Source organism: Chiloscyllium plagiosum, chromosome 26, assembly GCF_004010195.1.
Source record: "Chiloscyllium plagiosum isolate BGI_BamShark_2017 chromosome 26, ASM401019v2, whole genome shotgun sequence".
Classification (NCBI taxonomy): Eukaryota; Metazoa; Chordata; class Chondrichthyes; order Orectolobiformes; family Hemiscylliidae; genus Chiloscyllium; species Chiloscyllium plagiosum.
In genome coordinates this window covers 27772258-27795826 of record NC_057735.1, presented here as the reverse complement: position 1 = coordinate 27795826, position 23569 = coordinate 27772258, and the positions used below count along the sequence as shown (strand labels likewise).

General features: G+C 40.7%; 1 protein-coding gene across 3 annotated transcripts in view; it reads left to right on the top strand.

Annotated features, from left to right (window-relative positions):
- LOC122563211 (bombesin receptor-activated protein C6orf89 homolog) overlaps positions 1-23569 on the top strand; it is a 97473-nt gene that overhangs the window by 52932 nt on the left and 20972 nt on the right. The window contains exon 1 of one of the 3 annotated variants that reach the window (XM_043716772.1): positions 17768-18415. The exons of the other annotated variants lie outside the window; for them this stretch is intronic. Within the exon in view, the coding sequence (XP_043572707.1) occupies positions 18263-18415 (153 nt within the window). The 5' untranslated portion in view covers positions 17768-18262. Of the gene's footprint in view, positions 1-17767; positions 18416-23569 lie in introns of those variants that run through there. 3 annotated transcript variants of the gene reach the window in all.

Here is a 23569-nt window from a genome sequence, read left to right as displayed (position 1 = left end):
GTTTTGGCTCAAAAGTAGAAGTATTTTCTTCTACATCAAATTAGAGGTAAACCAATAAAAATATTGAGAGGCGCTAGAGTAAATGAGTCTCTGATTGTGATTAGTGATACATTTATCTTCCAGAGAAGTTTGTGAAGGAAAACCAATTAATTGGTGGTATGCATGGATGTAACAAGTCAGTCCCCTTACACTGAGTCGAAATAAAGAGTGATTTAATAAATGGAAATGAAGTTAGAATAGTAAAACACCAGAAGATATTACCTGTTATTAATGCAATGACATGCATTTTGCATGAAAAATGCACCAACAAAGTTCCACTCATGAACGAGTAAAGTAATTGAGGGACCATATAACTGTGTGGTTTGCATCAGTGACATGGTTGTGTTCAGTCAAACCTTGAAAGAACATTATACCACTTTATCAAACTGTCTGATGATATAAAGTCACTGTGGTTATCCACCTGGCTAAAAGTGAATTTGCCAAAGATTCTCAAGTGCAAATTTTGCAATATATTGACGTAAGTGGGTTTGATTCAAACGACTTCACTGTATGGATATTTTGATAAATCTGTTTTTAAAAACGCATGAACTTTTAATGCATACAAGAATGCCTCTCACAACATCAAAGCTGTGCTGGCAACAACGTTGATTTAGCCGCACTGCATTATGAGAAACCTTTTAAACTGGCTGTCGATGCCAGTGAGTTTACTGGAGGTCCTTTTCATTACAAAACTACTAAATCGGGTTTTATTGCCTGGCAGTTATGTTTTGACAAAGTTGTATGCATGTGACAGAAATATTTGACGGTGAAGAAAGAGACGTTGAGGCTTGTGTCGGCTTTACATCAATTTGGTATCTACATCAATGCTGGGGGAATTTATTTACCTGAACTGCAGTTTTTTGATGTCTTTGGAGAAATTTTGGAAAAAAGAACATAATTCTAGAGTTTAATCCTCCAGTAATACAATTTAAAATTTATTCACATGTCTATAAACAAAACAATATTATATCTGATATTTTATCAGAATCACATATGAAGGAAACTGAAATATAATTCAAATGGACATATGTAACATGTCTGCTGTGAAAGTCATATTGATACTGTTAATTAACATAGAAACGTTAAAAATAATTATTGTTATGGGGAATTAAAATTCCTCTTTGGAGGTGGTGTGATGAGAGGTGTGCGCTATTATGTATGTTAATATCAGTTTAGAATTTGGATTTTTGAAATAGTAACATATAGGTGGATTACTTTTATGAAGACTTTTGTTTTGAATATAATAATTAGGAGGCAGCCCTTCCAGAATAGTGTCCAAATCCAGTATGTGTCAGAAGGCAGGGACCCAAAACTTAATGTAAGATCGTTATTACTATGACAGGTGAGGGTATTCATTGAAGACAATTCACTTGTTTACTTCAGGATAATCAAGGATTGATTTGGCTTAGAAAAGCAAAAAGATTGAAAACTTTTGAGCAGTTTGGGTCAGAAGTAAATAATATTTCTTCCTTAGAAAGAAATATAGGATAATTCATGGAAAACACATATAGCTCACTATAAGTACAGAGGAACCTTGATTATCCGAATATCAATTATCCAAATTTCAGATTATCAGAAGAAGATCTCAAGGTCCCGATTAAAAACATTGCATCAAAGAGTTGTTACTAACACTAATCGCATCTTTTGTTTACAATGTTTAAAAATGAATTCGGCTTACTGAAATGCTGCCGAGAACGGTCCCGGACATCGAAGGGAGCTTAGGCACCGTCTCCAAATGACTGACCTCCCACCCCCTCCCTCTCTCCCCACACTTTCCCTGGAGATCTACACAGGGGTGTACCCTAAACCTCCCTTCCCCAGATCATCTCTCCAACATTGTCCTGTACAGTGTAAAGGTGGAACTTATCAAAAAGTTGTGTGTGGCTGTGTGTGTGTGCTTTTTTGAGACTCAACCCCATACCTCCAAAGGCAGCAGCAGCCTTGCTGTTGGTATCCTGTCTGGCTGACTTTGGGGGGGTGAGTCTCAAAATAGTGCGCGCACACACACACAGTCACACAAATAACTTTTTACTACAACTTTTTGACAGCCTGTGGCGTGGAGCGGATGGGGGGGGCTGCGGGGGCTGGAGCAAGGCAGGCAGAGCGAAGAAAGAGGAATCCTTAGAGTCCCAGAGGAGAGGCATTGAATCAGTTATCCGAATAATCAATTATCTGAACAAAATACTGTTCACCCCTCTCATTCAGATAGTTGAGGTTCCTCTGTATATTTAGTTGGTGAAATTTCCAAACTAGGAATGATTGTTTAGACATCTGCAAGTCAATAAAAGCTGAGAATAAGTATTCATTTTCAGTGAACTGGGGAGAATTATTTAATTTGAATTTAGAGTTGAAGTAGAGGAGTAATTTCTCTGGATTTGAGTCTTTCTAATGGATGTGTTTTTTTTTTAAGCTGCAAAAATGCTTCTCTTCAGACCCTCCTATGTTCTCACTGTGTTCAAATCACTTGCAAAATTTAATACTCTTAACTGACTTTTTTTCCCTAAGACTGCAAAACTGTAAGAAATCAAAACAGAAACTGCTGGAGAAACTCAGCAGGTCCCGCAGCATCTGTGAAAAGAGAAACAGATTAAATATTTTGAGTTCAATAGCAATCTTCCAACTCATCAGATTGTAGGATTTAATTCCCTTACTCCTCCCTGTCTCCTGCAGTCTTTGGGGTTTTCTTTTTAAAAGTCCAAACCTAATGTCATGTTAGTATCAACGCCTGTATTACTGCATCTTCTCTTACATATTTCCAGAATTTTGTTTTTAAGTCAGCTTTGAGCATTTGGTGTCTTCCCTCTTTGCAGCTTTGATTGTTAACTGTGTTTAAACTCCCAAATAGTTCACAGGTTTACTACTATTGTTACTTCCATTATTACTGAAAACCATTAGCTAATTCATTTGTTTTAGAAGTACAATAGCATTTCAAAGAAAACACTTAAAATCCTTAAGAGCTTTAACATGTGAAATCTTGCACAGTTAGGCATATCATTTAAACATTCCCTTGGATTACACTTGATTTTGATTGTATCTTTTTGGTTGTGAAGAATTTGCAGATTACAGATTAACATCTGCGTTTTAACTCTTGAGATTGTTCATTGGTGTGACCTATTCATGATTGCAAAGTACTTTTAAAAGTTAATCTGTTTGTAAATGTTATGTGAAGATTTTTTTTGCAAACATGAATATAGATATGAGATCAAGAAATTGTTTCTTAAAGTAATTTATTCGAGACCTTAAATAGGGGAGCAGAATTAGGCCATTCGGCCAATTGATTACGCTCTCCCATTCGATCATGGCTGATGTATTTCTCAACCCCTTTTTCTTGCCTTCTCCCTGTCATCTTGATCCCCTTACCAATCAAGAACCTATCTATGTCTGACTTAAATACACTCAATGACTTGGTCTCTGCAGCAATGAGTTCCAAAACTTAACTGTCTCTGACTGAAGAAATTCCTCTCGTTTTCAGTTCTAAAGTATTTCCTTTAACTCTGAGACTGCTACTAGTGGAGACATCATCTCCTTGTCCATTCTCTCCATGCCTCTCAGTATCTGTAAGTTTCAATCAGATTCCCCCTCATCCTTCTAAACTCCAAATACAGACCCAGACTCCTCATCTGCTCCTCATATGACAAGCCCTTCATCCCCAGGATCACTCTTATAAACTTCATCTGGACTCCCTTAAATGCCAGCATGCCACTCCTTAGATATGGGGCCCAAAACTGTTCACAATATTCTAAATACAGTCTGACCAGAGCCTTATACAGACTCAGCAGTACATCTGTGCCAGCCCTCTTGAAATGTATGCTGCTGACTGAACCTGCATGTTAACCTAAAGACAATCTCGAACTAGGGCGCCTGAGTCTCTCTGTGCTTCAGATTTCTGAAGTCTTTCCCCATTTAGAAAATAGTCTGTGCCTCTATTCCTACCAAAGTACATAACTTCACACTTGCCCATGTTCTATTCTGTCTGCCACTTTTTCACTGATGCACCAGTTTGTCCAAGTCCTTCTGCAGCTTCCCCATTTCCAAACATTACCTAACCTTCCATCTATCTTTGTGCCTGCAGTGTTAGCAACAAACCCCTCAGTTAGAGTCATAGAGATGTGCAGCACAGAAACAGACCCGTCAGTCCAACTTGTCCACACCAACCAAAAGTCCTAACCTAATCTAGTCCCATTTGCCAGCACTTGGCCCATACCCCTCTAAACCCTTGCTATTCATAATACCCATCCAGATGCCTTTTAAGTGCTGTAATTGTACCAGCCTCCAACATTTCTTCTGGCAGCTCATTCCATACATGCTCCATCTTCTGTGTGAAAAAGTTGCACCTTAGGTCCCATTTATACCTTTCCCCTCTCACCCTAAACCTATGCCCTCTTGATCTGGACTCCCCTACCTCTTAGTCTGTTTATCCTATCCATGTCCCTTATGATTTTATAAACCTCTAAGGTTAGCCCTCAGCCTCTGACACTCCAGGGAAAACAGCTCCAGCTTATTCAGCCTCTCCCTATTGCTCTCATCCTCCAACCCTAGCAACACTTTAGTAAATCTTTTCTGAGCACTTTCAGGTTTCACAATGTCCTTGTGATAGGAAGGATTCCAGAATTGTGCACAATATTCCAAAAATGGCCTAAACAATATCCTGTACAGCTGCAATATGACCTCCAAACTCCAATACTCAATGCTCTGACCAATAAAGGAAAGCATACCAAATGCTTTTTTCACTATCCTATCTACCTGCGATTCTACTTTCAAGGAACAATGAACCTGCATTCCAAGGTCGCTTTGTTCAGGAACACTCCCTTGGACCTTACCACTAACTGTATATGTCCTGCTAACATATGCTTTCCCAAAACACAGCAGCTAGCATTTATCTAAATTAAACTCCATCTGCCACTCCTTGGCCCATTGGCCCATCTGATCAAGATCCCGTTATATCCTGAAGTAACCTCCTTCACTGCCCACTACACCTCCCATTTTGGTGTCATCTGCAAAATTACTAACTGTACCTCCTATTTTCACATCCAAATTATTTATATAAATGATGAAAAGTGGACCTTCCACCATCACCCTTCTCCTTCTAACTGTCTTCTACCTTCGAGCCAGTTTTGGAACCAAATGGCTAGTTCTCCCTGTATTCCCTGAGATCTAACTTTGCTGACCAGTCTACCTTGAGGAACCTTGTCAAATGCCTTACTGAAGTCCATATAGATCGCAACTATCACTCTGCCCTCATCAATCCTCTTTGTTTCTTCTTCAAAAAACTCGACAAGTTTGTGAGACATGATTTCCCACACACAAAGCCATGCTGACTATCCCTGGCCTTTCCAAATGCATGCCAACCTATCCCTCAGGATTCCCTCCAACAACTTGCCCACCACCAACGTCAGGCTCACTGGTCTATAGTTCCTTGGTTTTTCCTTACCTTTTTAAAATAGTGGCCACCATGTTGGCCAACCTCCAGCCTTCCAGCACCTCACCTGTGACTATCGATGATACAAATATCTCAGCAATCACTTCCCTAGCTTCCCACAGACTTCTAGGGTATATCTGATCATGTCTTGGGGATTAATCCACCTTTATGCGTGCCAAGTCATCCAGCACCACCACCTGTGTAATATGGACATTTTTCAAGATGTCACCATTTATTTCCCCACATCCTATATCTTCCATCCTTCTCCACAGTAAATACTGATGCAAAATACTTGTTTAGCATCTCCCGCGACGCCACACATAGGCTGCCATGTTGATCTTTGAGGGACCCTATTCTCTCCCTGGTTACCCTTTGGCCCTTAATGTATTTGTGGAATCCCTTTAGATTCTCCTTAACCCTTTTTGCCAAAGCTATCTCATGTTCACTTTTTGCCCACCTGATTTCCCTCTTAAGTATACTCTGCTGCCTTTTATACTCTTCAAAGGATTCACTCGATCTCTCCTGTCTATACTTGACACATGCTTCCTTCTTTTTCTTAACCAAAACCTCAATTTCCCTAGTCATGCAGCATTTTCTACACCTACCAGCTTTTCCTTTCACCCTAACAGGAATATACTGATTCTGGACTCTCGTCTCATTTTTGAAGGCTTCCCATTTTCCAGCCATCCCTTTACCTGCAATCATCTGCCGAAAGTTGTTGCCTACTACCGTCGAAATTAGCATTCCTCCATTTTAGAACATCAACTTTTAGATCCGGTCTATCTGTTTCCATCACTATTTTAAAACTTACAGAATTCTGGTCACTGGCCCTAAAGTGCTTCCCCACCTGCCCTGCCTTATTTCCCATGAGTAGGTCAAGGTTTATACCTTCTCTTGTAGATACATCCACATACTGAATCAGTATGTAAACGCTTAACAAATTTCTCCCCACCTAATGCATTAACACTATGGCAGTTCCAGTCAATGTTTGGGAAGTTAAAATCCCCGACCATAACCATCCTGTTATTCTTATAGATAACTGAAATCTCCTGACAAATTTGTTTCCCAATTTCCAGTTGACTATTACGAGATCTATAATACAATCCCAATAAGGTGATCATTCCTTTCTTATTTCTCAGTTCCACTCAAATAACTTCCCTGGATGTATTCCAGGAATATCCTCCCTGAGCATTAAGCTGTCAGTCCTGTCCATCCCTGAGCCGCATTTCTCTAATTGCTATGATATCCCAGTCCCACGTTCTTAACCATGACCTGAGTTCATCTGCCTTCCCTGTTAGGTCTCTTGCATTGAAGTAAATGCAGTTTAGTTTATCAGTCCTACCTTGTTCCTTCGTCCAGATTGTTAATCTATAATGTGTATAGTTAGGCTTCTAACACAGATCCCTGCAAAAGTACTCTAGTCACCAGCTGCCATCCTGAAAGTGTCCTCTTTATCACTACTCTCTCACAACATGCTGGTATGTTGCCCCTAACACTGTTAACTTAGCAGCAATCTGTGTGACATTTCATCAAAGGCCTTTCAGAAATCTAAATACATTACATCCAGTGTCTCTCCTTTGTCTAACTTGCTTATTACCTCATCAAAGAATTCTAACAGATTTGTCAGGCATGAGCTCCCCTTGACAAAGCCATGCTGCCTCAGCCTCATTTTACCATGCAATTCCAAGTACTTCTCAATCTCATCCTGAAAAATAATACCAACAATTGAGGTCAGATTAATTGGCCTATAGTTTCCTGTCTTCTGCCTCCCTCCTTTCTTGAACAGGGGTGTAATATTAGCCATTTTCCAGTTCTCTGGGACTCTCCCTGACTCCACTGATTCCTGAAAGATCACCAGCAATCCCTCACAATCTCCTCTGCTATCTCCTTCAGAACTCTAGGGTGTGGGTGGTTTATCCACTTTCAGATCTTTAAGCTTCCGCAGCACTTTCTCCATAGTGATGGCCACTACACTCACCTGTGCCCCTTGACTCTCTTGAAGTTCTGGTATGTTCTTGGTGTCTTCCACCATGAAAACTTATGCAAAGTACCTCTTCCATTCCTCCACATTTCTTTGTTCCTTATTACTACTACTCCAGCCTAATTCTCCAGCGGTCCAACATCCACTCTCCCCTCTCTCTTACCTTTTAGATACCTAAAATTTCTTATTTTATATTTCTATTTAGCTTACTCTGATATTTCTTCATCTCCCCAAATGCATTTCTGGTTATCCTAAAAAGTGGTTCCCCCAAAGCTTCACCACATCGTATGTGTTTTCATTTGCTTTTATGCTTTCTGTGAATTCTCTTGTCAGCTATGGTTGCTTCATCCTCCCCTTAGTATTTTTCTCCTTCCTTGGGATGAATTTCTGCTGTGTTTCCTGAATTACTCACAGAACCCCCCCCCCCCCCCCCCCCCCCCATTGCTGCTCCACGCATCTTCCCTACCAGACTCCGGCCAGCTCCTTCCTTATGTCTTTGTAGTTGCCTTTACTCAATTATAATACTGTTGCATCTGATTCAAGCTTTTCACCCTCAAACTGCAGGGTGAGTTCTGTCATATCATGATCACTGTCCACTTGGGATTTCTCCAACTTAAGCTTCTGAATCACATTTACCTCAGGAGACACAAAATTCAGAATTGCCTGTTCCCTTGTAGACGCTACCAAAAAAAACCGTCACGCAGACATTCCACAAATTCCTTTTCGGGACATCTGCTACCAACTTGACTTTCCCAGTCAAACGTGTGGTGCTTGAAAAGCACAGCCGGTCAGGCAGCATCCGAGGAGCAGGAGGATTGATGTTTTGAGCATAAGCTCTTCTTCAAGAATGTGATGAAGAGCTTATGCTGAAACGTCAACTCTCCTGCTCCTTTTATGTGCCTGACCAGCTGTATTTTTTTCAGCACCGCACTTTTTGACTCTGATCTCCAGCATCTGTAGTCCTCACTTTCTCCCAGTTGATTATGACTTTCCCAGTCCACCTGTATATTGAATTCCCCCATGATTATTGTAATAGTGTCTTTCTTACGTGTCTTTCTTACATGTCTTTTCTAACTCCTGATTTATTTTCTTCCCCACGTTCTGGTTCTGCCATTTAATTTAGCCACTAGTTGCTCATATTCCCTCAACAGGACCCCTTTCCTTTTCTATCTATATCATTGCTACCTGGACAACTGGGTCTTCCCCTCCAACCAACTTCCTCTGCAGCCCAGATGAGATATCCTGAACTTGGGCACCAGGCAGGCAACACAGCCTTCGGGACTCTGGATCCTGGCCACAGACAATAGTGTCTATTCTTGGCTATATTAACCCCAATCACGATTAGATTTCTCTTTTCTACCCCATCTTGAATCACTCCCTATACCACACCCTGGTCAAGGTCAAAAATCACACGACACCAGGTTATAGTCCCTATAGGTTTAGTTGAAAACACTACCTTTCAGAGCGCTGCTCCTTCATCAGATGGTAGTGAAGATCTTAGATACAGAATTTATAAGGAAATGGTCAAAGGGTCATACAATTCATACGCTCTGGTCGGTTTGCTCATTCTTCATATAGCCCCCATTCTCATCCACACAGGGAGATTCTCAAAATTGTTAGATAAGCTCAAGGACTGAGGCTCCTTCAGCATTAACACCTGGACCCCTGGACCTGTCTTCCTTGTAATGACACTGTCCTGTCCCTGACCATTGACCAAAGTTTAGATATTTAGATATTTAATCGAGGAGTGTGACTGCCTTCTGAAACACAGCATCCAGGTAAATCATCCCTCTCCCTGATGTATTGCAGTGTTTGAAACTCAGACTCCAGCTCATCAACTTTGAGCCAGAGTTTCTTAAGCAACCAACATTTGCTACAGGTATCATCACTATGCACCACAATCAGTTCCACCAACTCCTATATCATGCAGTTATAACACATTGCCTGGCCGGCATCTCTATTCTAGCTGCTTAGTTCTTTTATTTCGAGAAAAATTAGAATGGTCTTTTAGTCTGTAGCTTGTAAATATTTCCCCAATTTGCCTTCAATCTAAAAGTAACCTTAATAGTCAAATTAGCAGCTATTGCCAATCATTGAACTTACGGTTTACCTGTGATGTCACCCTTCTTTGCTGGGCCCCTGAACCTGGGCTTCAATTTATCCTATTAAAAAATCCTTACAAATGTGAGCCGAAATAAAACTAACAAAAAGTACCTCTTGTCTGCACCGAATTCCTACATCACTTCCAAATTCATTGAACGATATATTCACTCGGGTTGTGTCTCATTGCGGATGCGATTTCTCTTTCCTGACCATGCAAAGGTTGCTTTTAAGTAAAATACAAATAGGAATGCTAATGTGGATACAGGCAAAGATTATTAAAATTTTAATATTGGTATTAAAACTCGTCTGTTTTTTGCAATATATGGTTAATGTTCTATGTTTTCTTGAAACTACCAAGTAATACTCCAGGATTGTTAGTCAATGTGGTCCAATAAATTTCTTTTCAAAATTGACCAACCCTAGGACACTGAAAATCTCTGTCACCACAGACAATCAAAGATGGTAAAATGATTTTATGGACTATTAGAGTCTAATAGACTGCCATATACAAGCAGATTGCTAGTGGGCCTCAGATACTTGACATGAGCAAAATTGATCTCGTAAGCTTGTTTCCATCCTTTATTTCGCTCCACATTTCCTTACAGCATGCAAAGTTTGCTGGCGTGTAATTAATGTAACACATCTAATTTTATACTGCTGGGTAATTGTGAATCGTGTTAAATGATCTTTGATATCTTTGTAGATAGAATTCTATAATAAATGGTTAGAGGGAATCATTAAACTTTCAGCTTTGTTTAATATCAATCTTACATAATACATCATCTAGATACCACATCAAGTAGTAATAATAATGCGTAGGAAATTATGTAAAGAATAACAAGATGATTTTTGTGTGTTCTTTCCGTGCACTATTTACGTGCTATACTTCAAAAGTAATTAATTGAAAGAGAAATACTTTGACCCTTAATGTGGAACTGTGCAATATCAATGCAATTTCTCTTCTCTAGAGGGTGTTGCCCTCTCTGATCATTTTATAACATGCAGCTGTGCTTTGTATCCATGTTCACAAGGGTGGAGATGGAAACAGCTAGTTATTTTGCTTACAACTCCCATTTCCAATGAATCATAATTTGGATCACACTCGGGTGAAAGATAAAATTTATTATTGCCAAAATTCAACTGCTGGAAGTCTTTTTTTCAGATCTTGGAATACAGCCTTCAAATACAAACAGCTGAACAGAAACAATTGCACTCCAAGAAAATATCCATCTTTCTCTTTACATTTCTGTTGAAGCATTACCAGTGTCATTAATCTTCCTACCATCCCTTCAATCATAATCTCACCACTCATCAACAAACCACTATCTCTTAGACCATCAACTATCTCATCACCTCAGGAGATCTTCCATCCACAGCCTCTAAGCTGATAGTTCCTTAACCCCGCCCCACCCGTTTCTATCTCCTACCCAAAGTCCATAAACCTGACTGCTCCGGTCAACCCGTAGTCGCTGTCTGCTCCTGCCCCAATGAACTTATCTCTTATCTCGACTTCATCCTTTTAGCCAGATCCATTCCCCAACCCTATTACTTTACATTTACCCTGACTAATGCACCTAACGTACACATCCCTGAACACTATGGGCAATTTAGCTTGGCCAATTCACCTAACCTGCACATCTTTGGACTGTGGAAGGAAACTGGAGAAACCCACATGGAAACAGGGAGAATGTACAAATTCCACACAGACAGTTGGCCTAGGCTGGAATCAAACCCGGGTCCCTGGTACTGTGAGGCAGCAATGCTAATCGCTGAGCCACAGTGCCACCCACATTTTCTTCCCCTTTGGTCCAGGAACTCCCCACCTACGTTCAGAACACAACCTATGCCCTCTACATTCTCCAAGAGTTTCAATTCCCTGGCTCTAGCACCTCATCGTCACCGTAGGCATTCAGTCTCTCTAAACCTGTGTCCCACATGAGGAAGGCTTAAAAGCCCTCCGTCTCTACCTCTTTCACTAGCCCAACCAGTCCCCCTCCACCAAAACTCTCATTCACTTGATGGAACTGGACCTCACCCTCAACAAAATTGTTCCTTTCAATCTTCCCACTTCCTACAAACCAGAGTGGTGGCTATGGGTACCCACAATAGGTCCGAGCAATGCTTGCCTTTTCGTAGCATGTGTTGAATGGTCCCTCTTCTGCAGCTACACTGACACCATCCCCTACCTTTTCCGCCACTACATTGACTATTGGGACTGTCTTGTGCTCCCATGAGGAGCTCGAACAGTTCATCTACTTCACCCACACTTTCTACCCTGACCATAAATTCACCTGCACCATCTCTAACAGCTCTGTCCCCGTCCTGGACCTCTCCATCTCCATCTCCAGTAACTGACTGAGCAAACCTACCAATTCCCACAGCTACATCCACTACACCTCTACTCAACTACCCTCCTGCAAAAATGCAATCTCGTACTCCCAATTCCTCCACTTCTGCCACATCCAGGATGAGAGATTCCACTCCAGAACATCCCAGATCTCCCCCTCCTTCAAGGACTTTAATTTCCTCTCTCCTATGATTAATAATCCCCTCAACCGTACCTCCTCCATTTCCCGCATCTCTGCCCACAAACCCCCTCCTCCCAACTCCCAATAAGGGTAGAGATCCCCTGGTCCTCACCAATCCACTAATCTCCAAATCCAGCACTCTGCCATTTTTGCCACCTGCAGTCAGACCCCACTACCAAAAAAAATTCCTTCCCCACCCCTATTTGCTTTCTATATGGACCATTCACTCAGTGGCTCCCTCATCTACACTGCCCACTAACCTGTCCTCCATACTTGACAACCACAGCAAGTGCAATACCTGCTCCTGCATCCCCTCTCCCACCTCCATTCAAGGCCCCAAACATCATTCCAAATCCAGCAGAGATTCGCCTGCAATTCTAACCTGGTCTATTGCATCTGTTGCTCTTGATATCGTTTCCTTTACAGCGAAGAGACCAAGCACAGACTCAGGGATTAGTTTGTGGAGCATCGGCACTCTGTGCGCTCCAAACAACAACACCTTCCAGTTGTCAGGCATTTCAACTCCCCTCTCTCACTACCTTGGCAACATGTCCATCCTCTGCTTTCTCCACCATCAAAATAGGCCACATGCAAACTGGAGAAACAACACCTCATAGTCTGCCTCAGGAGCTTAGAGCCCAATAACCTCAACATAGAGTTCACAAGGTTCAAAATCTCCCCAAACCGCAACCTTCTCCCATGTTCAGCCCTCCTTCCCCTCCTAGCCTCCTTGAGCTGAGCGAACCATCTTCCTTCTCACCTATCTGCTCCACCCTTCCCACTAACCAATCACAATAACCCCCATCTGCATCCACCTACCACCATCCCACTTATCTTTCCCACATCCACGTTGACCATTCCACTTACATTTCCCCCCAGTCCCACTCTCCTCCCTCTATTTATTTCTGAGTTCCATTCCCCCTTCCCAGTATGAAGGGTCCTAGTTCAAAATGTTGACTTTTCTGCTCCTCCAATGCTGTCTGAACTGCTGTGCGTTTTCAGCTCCACATTTTATTGGCTCATTAAAAATAATATTAGTTTTCTACCTTTGTGACAGTTCTGACTGCAGATATAAAAACAGAAAATGATGAGAATTTGCAGTAGGTCCATCACTATTTATAAAGGGAAATATAGGTCTTGATTCTGTAGATTTTTTTGGTTATGTTTCTTTCAGAGCAAACACACAGCAATTACAATACTGCAATATCTTTCAACTCAGGCAATCCATGTCAGCAGTTCTGCTCTAAAGAAGTGGTTAGTTCTAATCACATTTGTCTGCTGTAATCCCTTAACCCACAATGATTTTTCCTTAATGCAAAATCCACTCTAATTTTGAGCATTGATATAGTTCCTTCCTCAACAATAATCCCTGGAAATCTCATATGTAGATCTGGCAAATTGGTGTCTGTATAAAAGGGAGATAGGCATGTTCCTTGTGCTTTAATAATACTTGAGGTGTTCGACCATATTGGGGTAATTAGTGTAATGGAGCATGCATTTGGCAATGTTTGGTGTTGGTAAAAGTGGGCAAATTGACCTTACTGGGAAACCAGCTTCAACAATCCAACATCTCCATTTAAATCAAGCTTATTAGGCTACATGCAAACCAACATCCTCTCCCAAGAATTTCACGAAGGTTAATAGTTCAATACCCATGTTACTATTAAGGTTTTTGCAATTTGGTTGAGTTCATGGGTTTCCTGGACCTTGCTGGTGAAAGCAAGAGTACAGCAGCAATTTTAGATTCTGAAAATGTATCGAGAAAATACACCACTAAGTATTGACAACTCAGAGCTGCTGTCTATCTAGCATCAGCAAGATCTTTACAGTATTATGCTGAGAAGTTAAATTCACACCTTTTGTTGGTTGGATAGTTCTGGTGAATTTTGGAACTCGATCAGATGAACAATGCTGTTTTACTTTGGACCTCAGGTGCAATCATATTTAGTTGGCTGTTTTCAAATTAGCATATGTAAGATTATCATACTATTTCTTATCACCAGGAGCTGGGTGACCTCAATCTCCAACAGCCAAGCACACGTGAGCTTCTAGTCATGTCCAGCACTATCTCCTCTGCAGTCAGTTGCATGATATTTGGAAGGCTGTTGCTAGTTCTCTGCCCCTCCCATATGTTCTGCAATTTCTTCTACCCGAAAGAATAGAAGAGAGTGATGGCTTGTGTAGAGTGATTGGAAGGATGGGAAAGCATTTATTGGAGTGACTGAGAAAGAGGCATGACTCCAGAAAAAGTAGGGTAAGTGTCTGTGTATTTGCACATGGAGATGTGAGGAAGTGCACAGTGGGTGAGAGAAGTAAGTTAATGAGTGAGGTATTATGCGAGGGTAGGTTTAGGAAGGCATTATGAGAATTTTGCATGACACAATAATCAAGTGCTGTTGAATGTGCCACTTCAATAACCTTTCTTTTCCTGTTTAAGTCATTAAATCTCTTTTGCTGTTGAATCATGAATGTGGTACTACATCCCCACTGATGAGCTCATGAGCAACTTTCTATTCACAGCTATGTTTCATTGGCAAAATTCATCCTCTGATCAATAGGAAAAATTACCTCTCCCCCCCCCCCCCTCCATATGCTGTCCTCACACACCCAAGGAGGCATCACAAAACTTAAGTTGAGCCTTTGGTCAGTCCCTTCTCTTCTGTTCCTGACTCCTGAGTGAATCATTTCCATGGTTGGAGATGTGTCATTGTCAGTCATGACACTAAGGCGAAATGATCAGGAAATCCAGAAATAATGTGATGGTGCAGACGCTGAATTTCCCATGCCCTACTGGATGCCTGCCTCTTCATTCCCAATAGCTGGGCAACTTAAAATCAAGTTCAGCCCATTTGAAGTAACATTAAGGATGAGGCCTTGGCTGAATAAGAAAGGAAGCTGTTCAAGTGTCAATACTCAAATATGTAAATACAAAAGCTTGCATGATGGAAAAGCTGAAAAGAGATGCTGCTGAGTAGAGATGGTACAAAGCTAAGTAAAAAGTAATCTGAGAAAGACTTCAGCGAATTCTCATGAGTTCCAAGAATCTACACAACAATAGATGAGTGAGGCCACCGAATTGGAAAGGGATGAAGAGGAAGGGAGGGACACGTGTAGAGGTCAGTTTGACCCTTGGAGAGGAACAATAGATCCTGGATCCGAGCTGCAGTTCCCAATAGTGGATGGCATTCACCAGGATGTCAAAGTGAGGGCCGGTACCTACAGGAGGAGAGAATGAGTGACTGGCATTAGTGGGGATAAGTTTGTCTTTTAATGCACATATCAAAGGAACTCTCCTGCTGCTGACATCACATTCTACTGAGAGCCTTACTATGTTATGCTGTAAGTTAAGTAGGTATTGATTTATATATGAATTTATTCCAAAATTGAGAATGGTTCCTGAAAGAACACAGTCAAAATTTAAGTAAATTGTTTCAACATTTTGAACCGTTGCAATGATCACTCTGTTGCCAATGTAAAATATAGTGGAAAGAGTTACTTTCATCTTATAAAGACTGTGTCGTTTTAAAATCTGGGCACTGATTTCATTGCTTGTCATCATTTATATAAGTCATTTGGATGTGAAATAGCAGGTATAGTTAGTAAATTTGCAGAAGACACCAAAATTGCAGATGCAGACAGTGAAGAAGATTATCACAGATTACAATGGAATCGTGATCAGAATGGCCAGTGGGCTGAGGAGTGGCTGATGGAGTTTAATTTAGATAAATGTGAGGTGCTGCGTTTTGGAAAGGCAAATCGTTACACATTTAATGGTAAGGGTCCTGGGGAGAGTTGCTGAATACAGTGACCTTTGAGTGCAGATTCATTGTTCCTTGAAAGTGGAATCGCAGGTAGATAGGATAGTGAAGAAGGCATTTAGTGTGCTTTCCTATCTTGGTCAGAGTATTGAGCAGAGGAGTTGGGAGATCATGCTGTGGCTGTACAGGACATTGGTTAGGCCACTTTTTGAATATTGTGTACAATTCTAGTCTCCCTCCTATCGGTAGGATGTTGTGAAACTTGAAAGGGTTCTGAAAAGATTTATAAGGATGTTGCCAAGGTTTAGAGGGTTTGAGCTATGGGGAGAGGCTGAATAGGCTGGGGCTGTTTTCCCTGGAGCGTCAGAGGTTGAGGGGTGACCTTAGAGAAGTTTATGAAATCAGGAGGGGCATGGATGGGGTGAATAGACAAGATCTTTTCCCTGGGTTGGGGGAGCCCAGAACTAGAGGCCATAGGTTTATGATGAGAGTGGAAAGATATAAATGCGACCTAAGCGGCAATGTTTTCGTGCAGAGGCTGGTGCGTGTATGGAATGAGCTGCTAGAGAAATTGGTAGAGGCTGGTACAACAGCAACTTTAAAAGGCATCTTTAAAAGGTATATGAATAGAAAGGTTTAGAGGGATATGGGCCAAGTGTTGGCAAATGGGACTAGATTAATTTAGAATATCTGGTCAGCATGGAGAAATTGGACTGAAGGGTCTGTTTCTGTGCTGTCCATCTCTATGACTCTCTGACTTGATAACTGTGGACTGAAATGAGAAAGAACTGCTTCAGACCGGGGATTTACAAAGTTGGCTGCATGGTTTAAAAGTTAGGAATCTGATACTTTTTGTAAACTCTGTGTAGCTGTGGATTCCACAATGTGCAGACGAACTGAAGATTAGAGGTTGTTTACAAATGAAGATTTGTGGACTCTGAACCAACTATCAATTACTACGATCCTGTAACTGTCAACAATAAGGTGAATGGTTGTCAGTTAGCTGAACAGTTTGGGCTGTGATCAAGATAGTGGGAAGTTGCTCAGATCAGAAAAGAAACCAGATCCACAGCATCTAATAAAACACTCTGTTCTCTGCAGTGAGCCAGTTTACCTTGGCTTCAGCAGGTGCAGCAAGTTGTAACTTTGAACTAGGTACATCAAAGACCTTTCATAAGTAAATCAGCCACCCTGCACCTCCTGCAAACCCATGGAAGCATTCAGAAAAAGATCCAAACATGAACCACCCAACAGATCTTGTGAACAAAGGTCACAGTTCTGTTTTTTTTTTCAGTTTTCTCCATACCCATTTGTTTTTCCCCCCAGTTTGTCTGTGTATAAGGGGAAATTAAGAAAGAGTTTAGACTTTTAATTTGTAAAGCTTACTTAGGCAATTAGACTAATTGTAGCTAAAAATCAAATGATCTTTTTTAAAGTATGATTTATTGTTAATTATAGAAACATGGTCCATGTTTTGTATCAACCTAGGTCTAAAAATTAGAGAGGTTCGAGAATTTTCTTGTGTATTTTTTAAAAGCCTTTAACTTTGTGTGATGACTCTGGGAATACTTGAGCTTAATGTCTAGCATGCTACCCCAAGGATTCTGATAAAGTTGAAGATGTACAAGCATTTTCCTGCTTGTCATGAGAGAGCCACATTTCGAGGTCATGTATGTAGTAGTGCCTTCAACATTTTGTTGATATTTTAGTTCCTCAAATCGAGAAAGCTGGTCTGTCAGGAGCTTGCCTCCTGAATCTACGTTGGCTGCCACTTATCAGTAAATCTGATATTCCTTGTTCTTATTCTTGACTAATCCATCTTTCAATGCCTCACAAATATTCTCCCTAATGCATTTGGATATTCTTGGATAAATTCTACTGCTGGTTAATTCTTGGCCCTTTTTTACCTGCCTGGGTCTTCCATTTTATTTAGATTAGGTTATTTAATTGTTCTTGTATTTTTTGGGGGAAGGACATATTCACATCTTCCCTTCTAACCCAAGCATTCCATTCAAATTGTAACTAGTTCTATCTAGCTACTGATCCCATACAGTTGGCTCTGATATCCAGGGTAAAATTTAACAGTGAGATGAGTGGACCCTGCCTGAATGCTATTCCTATCTGGAGTTGACAAATGCGTTTTAGGTTTTTGAATTTCTGGGGATATGATTTAGTTCTTCCCCTCCCAGTCCCACGAGTGCTCTCTCTTTCAATGCTTACATCCTCTTGCATTGCCAATTGGTTTCAGGATCACAATCGATATGGGCTTGCAGCGGCTTAAGTTTTAAAACTGTACAATACAATGCAATGCTGGCGTCATTGTTTCCAATGGTTATAAGCATCGCGTTCCCTTTCCTCTGCGCCTTGATTGGGACCACCCAACCTATAAAGTCGAGCTGATCTGCTCCTGAGCCGACACAGGATCTCAGGCAGAATGGCAGCTAGTTCATTCAAAGTGCTGCTGCTCATTTATCTAACATGTCCCGAACCTACCGGCGCACTATCCGAAGCAGACAAGGAGGTTCTGCTTGAAGCACACAATCAGTTTCGCTCTGAAGTACCTGATGCATCTAACATGCTGAAAATGGTAAGGGGTGCGATTCCTTCAGAATTTAAGAGCACCTGATTGTTTTACTGCATTATGACCCACGAGGTTAAAGTTCCTTTGCATTTTAGTCCTCAGAAGCTAATGTTAACATTGGGTTGATTCGATACATCTGTAATTTGTTGCAGGAAGAGTGCAACTATTCTTTTTGAAGGGAATGATATTTCTATCAGATCGGCAATAATATTCAATTACCAAGATATGTTTATTTTCATTGTATTCTCTAACAAAAGTTGTTCGCTACTTAACTCAGCCAGCATCATTTCACTTCTTTTTGAGACAATAATGATTTAAAAGAAAAATATAAAGTTTCCAGCAATTTGATTTTAATCGCGATGCCCTATTATTTCCTCAATATGTTTTTTCTTTTTGGATACAGAAATTTAGAGGAGACATGAATGGGCAGAGAACATGTTAATTTTGGAAACGGCATTTTCTTCTGTTGTGTGGGGGAAAGGAACTTGAGTCTGTGGAAACAGGAACACCAGTGGAAGTCTCTTCCTGACTTGGGTGTGGATTTTGGGGTCAGCAGTCTGGTGGGGAGCTGTCTCCCACAGTTGTCTCTGTTCCAATTTTCTGCCGGATTCTGGAGGCGTCTCTGTAAAATGGGGTAATGGTGAGGTCGTAGTGACAGCTTTAAATACCTTTCATCAACATTCACTGATTCACCCAAATCAATACAATGGAAAATAGATGTCCAACATTAACAGTTCATAGAATATTTACCAATGTCAATCCGAATAATTACTTTACTAAGATATAATTTCCGTCAATGTATTTCCTATCTCGAAACCTAACTTCTAAAACTTTCTTTGTCATACTTGTGCGCGAACATTTCCCATTATAGATTCCTATGTCCACATTTTGCATTTAATGTTCTTGTGTCAACCGTGAGCCAAAATATATTTATTTTTCTCTCAGGGCTTCTCATTTTTTCAAGGGTAACCTTTTGGTTTCCAACAGCTCTTTTTTTTCCTTCAAACTCTTTAGTAAAGTGGTGTAGTATCATTACCATTCATAGCAGTTTAGATATCTTTTTGAGGGGGGGGGGGGGGGTGGTAGTGTTTGGACTCGCACAGAAACTGAGAAAAAAATCAATATCAATAATCATGACTGGTCCGCTAAACATAAAGCTACAACAAACAAGCAAAACATTAACGGTACAGGGCAACGAGCATAAATTAGCATTGCTTTTAAAACCCGGAAACTCATTTTTTATACATAAAAGCCCTTACCCGAAGCATGCTTTCCATGGATTGGTGAGGTCGCAACTAAACAGTTGCATGTTTGTCTCTAACACAGCTGCTACCACTCAGGTATTCACATTGTATAAGATGTTCACAAATGCAAATGTATGGCATTTTTAAAAAATCATTCAGCAATTACTGCCCATTCATAATTGTCCTGGAGAAAGGGTGGTTTAGTGTAGGTGGTTTACTGTTAGGGAGGGAATTCCAGGGTATTGACCCAGCAGCAATGAAGAAACAGCAATACATTTTCAAGTCAGGGTGGCATCTGACTTGGAGGGAAACTTATAGATTGTGGTGTTCCCACTTATCTGCTGCTCTTGTCCATCTAAGAGGTAGAAAACATGGGTTTAGAAGGTACTGCTAATCAGCCTTGGTGAGTTGTTGCAGTGTATTGTGTTGGTACTGCTACTGTGCATCAATGGCATGCAGAGTAAATATTACATGGAGTGCCAGTCAAGCAGGCTACTTTGTCCTGGGTGGTGCCAAGCTTTTTGAGTGTTTTTGGAACTGCACACATCTTAGCAAGAGAAAAGTATTCGCTCGCATTTCTGATTTGTGCCTGGTAGACGGTGCACAAACGTTTGGGAGTCAGGAGACAAGTTATTTGCTGCAGAATTCTCAGCCAGTTAGTCCATTTTAGTTTCTGATCAATGTTAACTCCCAGGAGGTTGATAGTGGGGATTTAGTGATGGTAACGACATTAAATGCAAAGGGATGATGGGTAAATTCTGTTTTATTTTAGATGGTCATTGCTTGGCACTTGTGCCATGAAGTTTACTTGCTACTTATTAGCCAAAGTATGAATATTTTTGAGGTGATGCTGCATTTGGACATGGTTGCTTCAGTATCTTAGACATCGCAAATGGAACTGAACATCATGCAATTAGCAGTGAATATTCTGACTTTTGACTTGTATTGGAGTGAATGTCCTTGATGAAGCAACTGAAGATGGTTGGTCCTAGGACACTAGCCTGAGGAACTCCAGTGATTTTGTGGGGTTGAGGTGATTGCCTTCCAACAACCACAACCATTTTCCTTTGTACAAGGTATAACTCCAGCAAGTGGAGAGATTTCCCTGAGTCCCATTGACTCTAATTTTTGTGGGGCTCCTGATGCTGAACTTGGTCAAATGCTGTCTTGATGCCAATGGCAGTCACCCTCACTTTTGTTCTTCAGTTCAGTCCTTTTGTCCGCGTTTAGAACAAGATGGCACTGAGCACAGGAGATGATTGGACCTGGTGTAGCCCAAATGGAGCATCAGTGTGCATGTTATTATTGAGAAAATGCCACTTGATGACTCCCTCCACAACTTTGCTAATATTTGAATCTAGACTGATGGAGCAGTAATTATCTGGATTGGATTTGTCCTGCATTTTGGGGACATACCATTCCTGGATGAATTCCCATTTTGCTGGGTAGATGTAATTTTTTTTTTGTTCATGAGATGTGGTTGTCACTGGTTAGACCACCTCTAATTGTCCATAGGAAAGTTAGGAGTCAACCACATCACTGTGGCTTTGGACGTACATGAGGTCAGACCAGGTAAGGAATGTGGATTGGTTTTGCTAATGGACATTAGTGAACCAGATGTAGTAGCTGCATGGTTGCCATTTTTTAATTCCATACTTCCCTTTTGAATCCAAATTTCACCATCTGCCACAGCAGGATTCAAAAGAAAATCCCATGATAGTAGTCTATGGTTCTGGATTACTAGCCCAGTGGCATTATTTCTACACCACCATCTCCTCTAAATTGTACTGGAGTAGCTTGGCTAGGGATATGGCTCTTTGCTGAGCACAAGTCTTCAGCAAAGTTATCAGGGCCTTAGCCTTTGCAATATCCAATGCTCTCATCTATTTCTTGATGTTATATAGAGTGAATTGAATTGCTGAGGATGGATGCTGGGGACCTTGAGAGTGGGTCAGACAGAATCATTCATTAAACACTTCCACCTGAAAACTCTTGTGAATGCTTCAAGCTTGTTTATTGTGCTATTGTGCTCAACTCCCGATTGTTGTGGGTGAAGATGTTTGTGAAGTGTCCTCCTCTTGTTAAGTTTTTAATTGTCCATCTGCATTCATGGCTGATGGTGGAAGGACTGCAGCGCTTAGGTCAGATCTGTTAGAAATGGAATTACTCGGTCCAGTTTATTGCATGCTTCTCACATTGCTAGGCATGTATGTAGCTACCTGTTTCATAGATTTGGTGTTTTTTTATAATTATTATAATAATTACACCTTATTTTTTAGGTATGCTTTGTGCTGTTCAGGCATGCTTTCTTGCACCTTTCATTGAACCAGGGTTAATCCCCTGGCTTGGTGGGAATGGTAGAATAAGGAATATTCAAGACCATGAGGTTATAGATTACAGTTTTATCCAATTCTGTTCAGTTGATGGCCCACAGAGCTTCATAAATACCCAGTTTTGAATTGGTCCATTCATTATTAAACTGAATTACCTAATTGACATAGTGTTCATTACAATAGCATCCGCTAAGTTACCACTGCATAATTGCTCCTGAATTCTTATAGTCTTGAGCTACAAGAGGCTCCACGTTCATTTGCAAGGAATTAATGCTGTTTGTTTTCTTCATACCCAGTTGGCTATGTATTTGTTTGTTGGAAGGTTCAAAACTGCTCTCACCTCTTTGCAGACCCTCATATCTACTTTGAGGTTTCTCTTATCCCCTTTGCAGCCACCTTACCATCTTGGCAGACCCTCTCTTTCCATTGTAGTTTCCCTACGTCACAGCTCCTCCTTCCAAAACCCCAATCTTGTTCCAGCCAGATGAGCAGCTTTGATTGTGATTCCTCCCTCTCCTCACTACCTCCAGCCTTGCTACCTGCAGCCACTCACGTTCTCACTTCTGCCTATGTCACACAGGCTGCTTCTCACCCATTGTGAGTCTATCATCAGCAAACCCTAGAGAGAACTGATGTATAAATCTCCTAGGACCTGAAAGGGTTAACCAACATCACCAGTTGAATTCAGCCCATCAGCATATAAGGGTCTGTTGCTGGGAGGAGCTATCCACTTTTGTGTAACTATGAGTTCTGTATGTGTTCACCAGCACGTGTAAGATGCTTTTGTGATTGTTCTTTACAATCAATCTTCAATTTGTAATGTGTACAGGATTTTAAGTTGAGTTTGATAGTCTCATAAGGAACAATTATGTATCTCATAGCTACTAGATAATATGTAATAAACCTAATCAGTGTTCATCAAGACTGAGCTTATCTTCTACTAAGGGTTTGTATTGGTTCCTTCTTCACATGGTAATAGCAACCTCGACTGGTATTAGGAAGAAGGATTTGTGACAATGAGTGTCTCCTAGGATCCCACATGGTTCCTTCAGAAACCAACATTTTCAAGAAGAACCCATTGATAGTTGGAGGAGCGGCTTCTAGGAGATTATGACAGTTTTGCTTACATGATTGTTCACTGATTTTACCTGTTATTGAATTTTCCAGGGTTTTTTGGAGCAAATTTACTCACCTATTTGTTTTTGCACTGGTCAACAATATTTATCAATATACAAATCAACACATTCAAAATGCTTTATCAAGAAGATATTGTCTTCCAACAACTGAAGTTATTAATACATAAAATAGTTCAAGCAAACTGAATATAAACTTTACAAATCTCAGCATTAAATACATTAGTTAGATGGCTATTTAAGTATTTTGATGACTTCATAAAAAAATACCACAAGGCCTCAGTTTCTATTCTAAACTATAACCAGAAATTGAAGTTTCAGTTGCATTCAATTGCTTGTGCATATCCTGAACATTGTAATTAGAGGGATTTCCTGGGACTGAATGTGATTTGTGCATCCAAGATAGAGGACAGGAAAAATTTCTGGCTGTAAGAGCTGCTCCTTTTTTTT